Source organism: Nannospalax galili, unplaced genomic scaffold (assembly GCF_000622305.1).
Source record: "Nannospalax galili isolate Female #2095 unplaced genomic scaffold, S.galili_v1.0 scaffold365, whole genome shotgun sequence".
In the NCBI taxonomy this organism is placed as follows: Eukaryota; Metazoa; Chordata; class Mammalia; order Rodentia; family Spalacidae; genus Nannospalax; species Nannospalax galili.
In genome coordinates this window covers 1,130,123-1,142,098 of record NW_008353234.1, presented here as the reverse complement: position 1 = coordinate 1,142,098, position 11,976 = coordinate 1,130,123, and the positions used below count along the sequence as shown (strand labels likewise).

Sequence of the window (11,976 nt, the reverse complement as noted above, 5' to 3'; positions counted from 1 at the left end):
AAAAAAAAAAAAAAAAAAGACATCTTAACCAGCCTTGGAATGGAAAAGGATTAGGGCTTCTAAATTGAAAATTTCCTTTCCTTTACAGCACAGTCTCCCCATCTAACCTTCCACACTACATTCTCAAGTTTCAGTCTTGGTTTTTATTTGATTTCTTTTAATGCTCTTTGTGCTAGCATTCAGAAGTGTATTCTCCAACACGGATGAGAGGGGCAAAAAAGGCACAGGTTTTGGTTAATTTAGCTGCCTCATGCCAGAGCCAGGCCTTGCGCTAAGTCTAACAGAACAGGGAAGTTTTAAGCCAGATCATAGAACCCTAACCCTTTTATGAATATTTTTTTTGTTACAGAATTAAACAGTCTAATTTAATATTCACTAGCTGTTGGAACTTTGAGGAAATTAGCCACTTATTTGAGCCTTATGATTTTCATCTCTAAAATGAGCATGATATCAGAGATGTGCCTGTAATCCTAGCATTTGAGAGACTGAAGCAGGAGAATTACTGTGAGTTGCAAGCCAGCCTGGACCACATAAGTGAGTTCCAGGTTTGCCTGAGCTACAGTGTGAGACTATCTCTTAAAAACAAAAACAAGATTAAAAGAAAAAGGGTGGGGAATCAATCTTCAGCTTACCTTAGCACATGGTAATTTGGTGAACTGACAGAAGTGAATTATATATTTATCTAATAAAGCTGAGGAAAGCGAGAAATCTGGGAAAAGAAAACGATTAAGAGGCAGGGCAAAGTGAAAGAAATCCGGGAAGTAAAATAAATGAAAAAAGAGGAGGAAGAACGTGGACCTAAAACCAAGGAACAAGGCTGTTAGAGGCACCCAGCTGGTCAGGCAAAACCAGGAAGGGGCCTCCGGGTCTTCCGGATCATGTTGCAGGCGGAGCCATTTGGGTAGCGCGAGAGCGTGGGGCGCGGGGACTATTTGCCTGTGACGTGCACCCCAGGCTTTTGAAGTGCTGGAGACCTGGGCTTCTATAACTCGGAAGATGGCGGAGGAGTTTGCACAATTGCGGTCCGACCGGAATTAGCAATGCAGCTAAAGGATGACTCTAAGAAGGACTATCAAGAAATTCGTTTGGCAGTGTATCCTGGTGAGTGCCGAGCCTCACGCTGGCTAGTCAAGTGGCCGTTACTGAGGCCACAGCTCGATTTTGCTGTCCGTTACAGCGGGAGAACCATCCTGCTTGCCTTCCCTCTTCTTTTCCCCTTTTTTAGACTATTCGAGAATAAATTAGTCCCCTTGATCACCTGTGTTCTACTGATGAGGCTGAGAGGATGCTGAAGGTAGTTCCTCGGAGGGATCCCGTTTTGAGTTGTCCTTTCGTTTTTCCCTTGTCCAATATGGAGTGTTTACTCCATCTGCCCAAAGGCCTTCAAGAACAGCCTAACCCCTTGGTCCTTAGTTCTGTCTTTCACGTCTAAACTTAGTAGTTTGGCAAAACTAACTTATTTGTAACATTCTTATGGTATATTAAACTGTTTTTGTGTAAGCCCTTCGTATGTATTTCAAATGAAGATATGAGTATATAATAATATGTGCTCTGGAAGCATGTGAGTGCCTGTTATAATAGGACTTAAAGAATGACCTGTATTCTGTTGTTAAATGCTTATTTGGTTAAAAGAAATTTCAGCTAAGTGTTCATTATCTATCTTATTTATGCATTGCTGGATAAAGTATTGTTAACAACCACGTGGAAATGTAACCTAGCAATATTTAGTGAAATAAAAAATACAGATAGCACTTGAGTAAATTCTAGAACTCACTAGTCTGACTCTTAAGGATCCATCCTTTAGAACTAGGAATAGCCTTCAATAAGGACATATACAAGAGGATGTTTGTGCACTTTCTTTTTGTGACCTGTAACAAGATACAACCTGTGTATCCCAGTAGAAGAATGTTAGAAGAGATTTGACTATTTTAACTCTTTGATATACAAGATGAATTGTTACATTAAAAAACTAAGTGGTAGAATAGTATGACCTCATTTTTTGGTGTATGTCTGGGGTGACAAAGGAATGATAAAATTAACTTCTTTCTAATCTTTATTTTTTGGGTGAAGGCCTTATATATTATCAACTATTTAAGACAAATACAAACTTATACTAAAAACAAATATAACTGAAATTTTGTTGTATCTATCTTTGATTGCATCTTGTTCTTCCCTCATACCCTGAAGTAACTATTATTTTAAATTTAGTAATTACATTTCTTTTTTCTTTTTTTCTTAGTACTAGGGATTAAACCCAGGGCACTCTGCATGTTAGGCAATTTGGCAAACTAACACTGGGCCCTCTCTCTTTTTTAAATTTATTTTTAATTTTTAATTATGTGTCTGTGTGTCTTTGTGTGTGTGTGTGGCGGGGGGGTTGCACAGGTTGTGCAGGTGCTGAGATTCCAGGCTTTGCATCACCATACCCAGCTCATATCTCTTTATTTTGAGATAGTACTTTGTTAGTTACCCAGACTGGTCTTCAGCTCAATGTATAGCTCAGGCAGGCTTTGGACTTGGATTCCTCTCAAGTAGCTGTGCTTATAGGCCTGTGCCACCAGGCCCAGAGTCTCCATTTCTCAAATTTTGTGACATCTGGACTTCTAGTATCTGTACTTCATATTTTTTTGCAAATACTGAAGATGATAAAATTTTAAAAGTTGATTAAAAACAAGAGAGAACTTAAGTGCCCATAAATGACTGTTATTTGGGTTCCTGTAACTTCTTAATTGAGGAGAGAGTCTAACAAGCATCTCAATCAAAGGGAGCTAGAATATACTCTCATGGAAAAGCAGGTAAAGCTGGTCATGGAAGCAATCTCAAGCAAATAGTGAATGTTCCATAAGATGTTTGAAATAGTGGGTGAAGGGAATTCTTGATTCTGACTCAATTTCAAGGTGATTTGAGCCTAAACTTTTAATAAGACAAAAACCTATGAATTTCATTTGCCTGGAGGCATCTGAAGGAAATGGTATTGCTTAGGCATATCAGTTGTTTATTTTGTCTTATTAGTGTGATTACATTAATTTGCTATGTGCAAAACATTTTAGCCATCATTTAGTTCTAGGACAGAGCATTGTTAGTTGAACAACCCTGTACATAGCTGGTTACAACATTCATAATGTCTTTCACTCGTTACGGATCTTAGTGGGAAAGCTTTCAGTTTGTCATGATTTAATTTTGATTAAAGTTATAGGGTTTTTTCGTTGTTATTGTTATCAGGTTGAAGAATTTCCATCCTATACAGTTTGATAAGAGGTTTTGAAATGAATGTGTATTGGCTTTTATCAAATGCCATTTTCTGCATCTGTTTATAGGATTATATGTTTTCTCTTTTAGTCTTTTGAGTGCTATGTCACATGAATTGATTTTAAAAACATTTTTTCACATTTTAAAATTTATTGTATACTTCAGAGTAGATAAAAGAGGATTTGGAGCATTCTCAAATTTTAAAAAATACCAAAGATTTAATTAGGTGGATGTACTATTTACCTTGACTTGATGATCAACCATAAAAGAAGAGAAATAAAAATATAAAATTGGTATTTGTTTCACAACAGACTCATGGGAAGTTATACACTGAAAAATAATTAAGATGTAAAATCAATATCCATAGCAGTTATTCATAAAAGAAATGTTGAAAGTAATTTAGCTGTATAAGAAGCAGGAATTGTGTACATATGATAATATAACAATTATTTTAGCAAAGAATACTTAATTACCCTGTGAGCTATAACACAAATATACTTGGAAAATGAGGAGCAAAATGATAAATGTAATCAGGTTGTGCTTTCTTGTAGGATTAAAAAGTTTAGATAATAGAATTTTAGTTTTCTAAATATATACTATATGTTCTGTGTGTGTCTGTGTGTGTGTGTATGTGTGTGTGTGTGTGTGTGTGTGTGTGTGTGATAGTAGAACCTAGGACCTATAAATGCTAGGCAAGTGCTCTATCATTAAAACTACTTTCCCAGCCCATATCTATCTATCTATCATCTATCATCTACCTATACACATATATATAATACACATATATTTAGTTGTATGCGTAGAATAAAGAACAGAATGAAAATATAAATTGTGTTTAATGTATATTTGCTGCACTTGAACCCAAGGCCATGTGCATACTAAGCACACACTACCATTGAACAATATCCCCAGATTAAAAAAATACAAAGTTTAAACTAGAGATATTATTGAATGGAGAATATGAGTAAATCTTATTTTTTATACTTTTAATGATTTGTTTTCAAATTTTCTCAAAGTGAGTCATAAAGGAGGATATAAAGCTAGTTAGGTTTCTTTTTTTTTTTTTGGTTTCAACTTTATCATAGTATTCCCTTTTGTCGTGGTGGATACATGTGTAAAACTGTGATTGATAATGAGTGTAAAACTCTAAACAAAGGTCCATGGTATCAGAGTGTCCATTCTAGCTATATAGAAGAAATTTGCTGAAATGCATAAGTTTGGGTCTGGGCAAGGATTTGAGTGGCTACCTTAATCTAGCTGTGTGATATTTTTATTTGTGAGTTCATTATAATAAGGTGATTTTTTAAAAAGAAGCATCTTTTATTTGCATAAGGTGTTACAGAAAAGAATAAGGAGCCTGTTTCAGTGTCCGTGATTAATCTATAAAACAGACATACTAATTGAGAATACAGGACAACTGTTTCCACTGCATAGATAAAGGAAGCTTTGTAAACTACAAGTCACTTTAAATAATGCAGGTAAAGGCAGTCACACAGAATAACTAGGGGTACCTTTGAGTCATAGGAATGATGTGTTCCTCAGAACATTAAGGACTTGCAGTTGAAATTATACTTGTGAATAATACTATAAACAATATAGGGTCTGAGAGCCAAATTTGCAATGCTTTTCGTTGTCGTTTGTGTAAAACATTTCAACATCACTAGATGTTTCTGCTAAGCAGTGGTTCAGGAATTTGGCACATAACTGACAGCCAGTTATGAGTAAGACCATGGCTTCAAAGATGCAAATGTGTGGTCCAACAAAAGAGCTTCAGTACCCCCAGGATGAATCTGATCCGCTCTGAGATTAATACCATAAATTACCAGGTTCTATGGAGATTCGAAGGCAAGAAACCAGGTATTTGAAGCCCAAATACTTGACTATGTACGTAGATCCCCTAGATCAACCTTCTTGGTAAGACTCAGAAAAAAGCACCCGCTGCCCCACTCTTCCAACCATGCTGTGCTATGCATGTGCTCGCACTAATTTTTGTTTGTTTTTTGAGACATGGTCTTGCTATGCAGCTCAGGCTGGCAAGATTTTCCCAATTATACTGCCTCAGCCATTGTCCTTCACACTCAGGACTATTCATTGATTTTCAGCTGCTGAGCCAGCACTGAAAGTCAGACAAATATCTCAATCTAACAAGTCCAGCATTCATGACATACATGAGTCTGGTACTGATACATGCTAGTTTATTCAGACTGTCTCTTTTGCCTTTATTATGCCATTCTGATTCCTGTCCGTTGCTGTGAAACAACACTCTGATGAAAAACACCTTAGGGAAAGAAAGGGTTTATTTGGTTTATTCTTCCAGGTCACAGTCCATCATTTGAGGGAAGTAAGGGCAGAAGCTCAACCAGGAACTCGAGGCAGAAACCATGGAGGAAAGCTTCTTGTCTGCTCACTCATAGGCCCATGCATAGCTAGCTTTCTTATACAGTCTAGGACCACCACCCAGGGAATGATGTCACCCACCGTGAGCTGGGCCTTTTAGCAAGATAAATTCCAGGACATGCTCACAGATCTATCTGACAGGATTTTATGTAAACAGGGCTAGCTGCAAATTCATTATGTAGCTGAGTTTGGTCTTGAACTTCTGATCCTCCTGCCTTCATTTTCTTTTAAAACTATTTTATTTATTATTCTTATTTTCTGTGTATGTGTGTGTTGCCTGCATGTGTGTAAATGCACCCATGTTGTGCACTGTCCATGGAAGTAGGAAGAGGGCATTGGATCCCCTGGAACTGGAGTTATGGACAGCTGTTAGTCATCATGTGGGTGCTGGGAACTGAACCCGGTTCCTCTATAAGAGCAGCCATGTGCTGAGCCATCTCTCCAGCCCCTCTTTTATTTACTTGTTTTTATTTTATGAATGAATGATTTTGCCTGCATGTACCTAAGTGCACCTGTGATGCAATGCCCATGGAAGCCAGAAGAGGGCATCAGCTCCCCTGGAACTGGAGTTAATGATAGTTGTTAGCCAGCAGGAGGGTGCTGAAAACCCAACCTGGGTCCTCTGCAAGAGCAGCTAATACTCTTAACCACTAAGCCATCTCTCCAGCCCCTGACTCCACTTTCTAAGTGCTGGGATTGCAGGTGTGCGCAGCTTTCACTTTGATTTTTATTACTGGTTTTGTAGAGTACCAGTTTGATGAAACAATTAACTATTTTTTCTTTCTTTTTTTTTTTTTTGGTATATTCTTTGGGACTTTCTTTTTCCTCCCCCCATCTCGAGTACCAGTGACGAACTTAGGGCATGGCATATACTAGTCAAGCACTCTGCCACTGAACTGCATCATCAGCCCTTTAAATTCTTTGTTTTGAGGCAGGTGTTCCTCCTGCCTCAGCCTGTAGAGTAGCTGGGATTACAGGCATATGCTACCACACCCGCCTTTCCTATGGATTTTCTGCATAGACAGTTGTGCCTATAGCTTCAATTTTGATAAGTCTTCTGCTTATTTTTTCCTTTTTTAAAAAAACTTTATTACATAAACTAGAGCCCTCATTGTTTGGGACTGGTGGTAAAGGACTTCTTTGCTTTACTACAATATTTTTTAAAGATTTGTTTTATTTTTAATTATGTGTATATATGTGTGTCTGTGTGTGGGTATGTGCATGTGAGTGCAAGTGCCTGAGGAGGTCAGAGACATTGGATCCCCTGGAGCTGGAGTTAATGGCAGTTGTTAGCTGCTTGACGTGGATGCTGGGAACTGAACTCAGGTCTTCTGGAAGAGCAGTATGTTCTCTTAACCATGGAGCCATCTCTCTAGCCTCTCTTACTACACTCTTAAGGGTAAATGTTTCAGACTTTAAGCATTGATATTTATGCAGATACCCTTTGTTGTGGTAGCATTTCCTCCTATTCCTGTTTAACTGAGAGGGATTTTTAAAGATTTTTCTTTTGTGTGTATGTATATATGCTTGCATGAGTTTATGTGCACCCTGTGTATGCAGGTGCCCACATAAGCCAGAGTGTCAGATCCTCTGGGACAGGAGTTACAGGCAGTTGTGAACCACTTGATGTGTGTGCTAGGAACTGAAACCAAGTCCTCTGCAAGAACAGTAAGTGCTCTTAATCATTGAGCCATCTCTCTAGCCCCTTGAGAGTTTTTATCATGAAAGAATATTGGGGGACAGGTGCGACTCAGTTGGAAAGGTGCTTGTTCAGCAAGTGTGAGGATTTGAGATTGAATCTCCAACACCTACATAAAAGCTGGGTGTGGTGGCAGGCACCTGTAAACCCAGTCCTGGAAGTAGGAAGGCCTGTCAGAGACAAGTGGATCCCTGGAGCTCACTGCTGGCCAGCCTAGACAAATCAGTGAGCACCATGTTTGCTGAGAGACCCTGTTAGAAGAATAAGGTCCAGAATGATTGAGAAAGATCCTTCCTTCCTTCCTTCCTTCCTTCCTTCCTTCCTTCCTTCCTTCCTTCCTTCCTTCTTTCTTTCCTTCCTTCCTTCCAGTAAGATCTCATTTATTCCAGGGTGGTTTCCAACTTTGTATGTACCAGAGGATGGACCTGAACTTTTGGATTTTGTTTGTTCTTCAGATAAGTTTTCAAGGCTGGCCTTGAACTCTCTGTGCAGCCTGTGATAACCTTGGCCTTCTAAACCTCCTGCCTCTCCCCTTCCTGAATAGAATGCTGGGATTACAGGCATGTGCCACCATGCGTGCTGTTTCTTGTGCTTGGTGCTAGGATCAAAGCTAGGGTGGCACTCATTTTCACTTCCTGCAGTTTCTTTGCCCAGGCTTGATAGCAATTATTTTCCACTTTCTAAACTGTATGCTTTTCCTTCCCTTTTTCTTTCTAAAAATTCATTATGTGTGTGTGTGTGTGTGTGTGTGTGTGTGTCTGTGTGTATGTTTGTGTGTGTCTAAGTATGTGTGTGATATTTGTGTGAGAGGGTGCGTATGGAGGTCAGAGGACAACTTTGTGCAGTTGGTTCACTCCTTCAACCTTTATGTGGGTCCCAGAGATCAAATCCAGGTCATTAGGTTTGCATCCCTGGGCAGCCAGGACCTTTACATGTTGAGCCATCTTGCATGGCCTCCCCTCTTTTTTCATTTCTTATTGTGCTGTCTGTAGTTTCCAGTGCCGTGTTAGGTAAGAATGGTGAAAGCAGATATTTCCCTTTTTCACAATTTTAGGAGGAAGGCATTCAATCTTCCATTTGCATTTAGTAATTGTACATCTTATACGAATATTTTTATTGAGATCACGTTCACTTTAATTTCTTCTTTACTAAAGTTTCTTTGTTTTCTGTTTTTAAAATCACAAATAGGTTTTTAATTTTGTAAAATCTTTTGTGTATCCGTTGAAAGCATTGTGGACTCTTCTTTAGCTTGTTGATGTGGATTATGTAAATTTTTGTGTGTGTTTCTGTGTGTACATTTGTCTTCACTCTTTAAATTTTGACTAGCTGTATTTTCATTTTTGGTGAAATTGAAGTATTATTTTAAATTCCATTTGAGGGTCAGTGAGAAGCTCAGTGAGTAAAGGTGCTTGTTGCCAAGTCTGATGACCTGAGTTAGATCTCCAGAACCCACATAGTGCAGGAAAGAACAGATTCCCATAGGTTATCTTCTGATCTCCACATGCATACTGTGGCACACACATGCCAATACACATGTATGCCATAGCAGTGTGCATCCACATCCACACACAATTAAATGTAATTTTTTTTCATATTTATGTTACTGACTTAGTTTATAAGACATTGTATAAATTAATTCCTCTCTCCCTTTCCTTCTCTCTCTCTCTCTCTCTCTCTCTCTCTTTCTTTCTTTCTTTCTTTCTTTCTTTCTTGACATGTTATTACTCTATAGCCCAGGCAGGGCTGGTGTTCAGTATGTATCCTAGGCTGGCATCAAATTTACAGAAATTCCTCTGCCTCAGCATCCCAATTGCTGGGATTATGGGTATAGGCCACTACATGCATTTTATAATCTTTTGAATGTTAGAATTTTGTTTCGACTCAAAATATAAGTTCTCCTGGTCATAATTCCTTGTGCACTTGAAAAGAATTGCTTGTGTATTCTGTTTGGCATAGGAAAGTCTATAAAGTATAAATCTCGTTAAGTTCATTGATTTAATTGACAATGTTTCAGGTGTCTATATTCTTACTGACCTCTTTCTAGCCATTCTATTACTGAGATAGGGTTATTGGACTCTCTCAGTGTAAATGTGAATTGGTTACGCTTGCTGGGATTACAAGTATGCACTACCATGCCTCACACTACTGCTGTGTTAGCCCTATAAATATAATTTACTATTCTCCGCTAAATTGTATAATTTCCCACTCTCCTGCTCCCCTATAGAAAATGGGGTATGTGTAAGCTTCCTAATCAAGTTAGGCTAGTGGGTATTTATACTTTCTGTTGGTGTCTGTGCATGACTTTTCTCCTATATATCTGTCATTTCATTCTAGTGAGCCTTCAAAGGGCAAATTCCAGTATTTTGTGGTGTGTCAGACTGGTCGTCTCTGGTAAAGTAGCCTGGGGTTATTTATTATTTATCTTATTGCTTTCAGGTGGTTAAGAATTTCCTGTTCATTTTTTAACCACCCCCGTATCACTATTGTGATTGGGAACATCTGTAGATTTTTGCTTTCCTTCACTGGGTTCCAAATTAGTTTTCTTGAGGATGCCTTTCCAAGCTCTGTCTTATCACGGCCTGGGCAAAACTTCTGCTTTGGAACTGGCTTGCGTTCACAGAGAGATACCCTTGCCTTACATGGTATTTGGCAGGAAGTCATAGCCTCTGGTTTTCCTAAATGACTCTGTCACCCTCAGGTGTTCTTTGTTTTGTGTCCCAGAGGTCTTATTCCATGAACTGTCTTACCCCTATAGTGTTGGAAAATGTTAGATTGGGATTGATCAGGGAGACTTGAAACTAAAAGATGGGACCAACCTCAGGAGCAGACTGGTCTTTATTAAGAATAATGAAGGAGCACATTTTTTCTGTGGGATTGAAACAGGTGGTCTAAATTTATATGGAGCACTGAAGGAGGAAAGACTTGGTATTTTCCGGCAGTCCTGGCTTTTTGTTTGTTTTTACCATTTGAGAGTTTGAGACAGTAAGTGCTGGTGTTACAGTTTAGGTATTAGGGACAATGCGTGCTGGCATATGTTCTCCCAGACAGTACAGTCACTGGGTATGAGGATTGGAGTTTCACACAGTTTCTGGGACAGGAGCTTCTCAATTTAGCTGGGGCTTTCCAAGCAGAGACATTTATCCTTCATGTAGTATTCCTTACTCTGTAGTGCTTTATGACATTCTTTACCCTTGTGACTGGCAGGGAGTGTGCCTCATCTCTTTGTTTGTTTATTATGTGTTTGCTTATTTATCATGTCTTAGTCTTAGAAACCATGTCCTTGGATCTTGTGGTTGTGCCCTATTTCTGCCTTACCCCTGCTCTAATTTTGGACTCAGTATGTCTACCTTTTTCCTAGGGCTCCTTCCCCTCTCCCCCTGTTTTCCACTCATCAATTTTCAGATGGCTTTTACAATTGACTTAAGCTCATATTGTTGCCCTTCCTCCCTCTGAATAAGTATTTTGTTCTATAGAGGAGAGTAAGATCCAGGTAGCTTTTTCTGAACCTCCCCAAACTGCTCTTGTTCCTGTGCCTAAGGTTTGTAGTTCAAAGGTAATTTTTCAGGGCTCTTAGGAATCTTCTGTACCCTCTGAATACATTAGTGGAGAAAAACCTCAGAATCGTGAGACTCCTTAATTCTTGTGTCTTTTATTCTTGTGCTTGTTAACCCATGTCTCGGCTAACCACTGCATTTGGTGTCTTAGTGATAGATGGTTACATTATGTTGTCTTTCATAAATAAGCCAATGGATGTGAGTTAATCTAGAAAGGCAGAGACAATTATAGGGATGTGGGAAGGAAAAGAAACCCCTCACCTAGGAGTCTGGTTGAAGTCTCTGGCCAGCTGGGTGTTAAGAATTCCAGCACAATTGGCATTTGCTAAAGGCTATTCTCCCTTCCCAGCTGAAAACCTGCAATTTCCTAGGACTCTCACCCAAAACCTCATTCACACAATGTTCTGAATCCTTATTTATGACTAGTTGCAGATTTTTATTTTTATTCTATGTGTATGAGTGTATTGCCTGATGTATGCAAGTGCACCCATGTCATGCAATGCCTGCAGAGGTCAGAAGAGGGCATTGGATACCCTGGAACTGGAGTTACAGGTGGTTGTTTGATGCCATGTGGGTACTGAGAACCAAACCCAGGTCCTCTGGAAGAGCAGTCAGTGCTCTTAATTGCTGAGGAATCTATTTGGCTTATGAACAGAGCACAGAGTGGTGATGGGGGATACATACAAAGGCATGAGCACCCTTGGGCTTTTTCCCTACATTGCAGCCGGGGCTCCCTGATCTTTTGGTGGTGGTCCAAGATGGCAAAGCCAACCCCCTCTCTCCAGCTTCCCCTATCCCTATCTTTACTCCCTCCCCCTCATGCAGCTAAGGCCAACTGAATGGTTGGGAGGGGTGACTGACTCCCTCTGCCTCTCCCCTCCTACAGAGTGTCTATAGTCAAATTAATTTGTGGTGATTGAAACAAGTGGGTGAATCCAAGCTAGAAGAAGGCCTCTATCCACTGCTTGCCAGTCTAACTTGCCACTTGGAGGGCAAGCTCATCCAACACTCCACCCCTTCCTCTGGCTCCTGCAATCTTTCAGCCAGCCTCTTCCACAAGAGTCCCTGAACCATGGC

The 11,976-nt window shown here is 39.5% G+C and overlaps 1 protein-coding gene across 22 annotated transcripts in view; it reads left to right on the top strand.

Annotated features, from left to right (window-relative positions):
- Nucleotides 1-896: 896 nt before the first annotated feature.
- Nucleotides 897-11,976, top strand: part of LOC115067226 — a 67,008-nt gene continuing 55,928 nt past the window's right edge. For 11 of the 22 annotated variants that reach the window (XR_003846660.1, XM_029554728.1, XM_029554726.1 and 8 more), the window contains exon 1: nt 902-1,101. Coding sequence is in view for 16 of the 22 variants with exons in the window: in XM_029554728.1 (XP_029410588.1) it covers nt 1,041-1,101 (61 nt within the window). In the remaining 6 variants the exon portion in view is untranslated. Of the gene's footprint in view, nt 1,102-11,976 lie in introns of all 22 variants that reach the window. The other 11 variants (XR_003846663.1, XR_003846661.1, XR_003846662.1 and 8 more) reach the window with 7 other exon arrangements.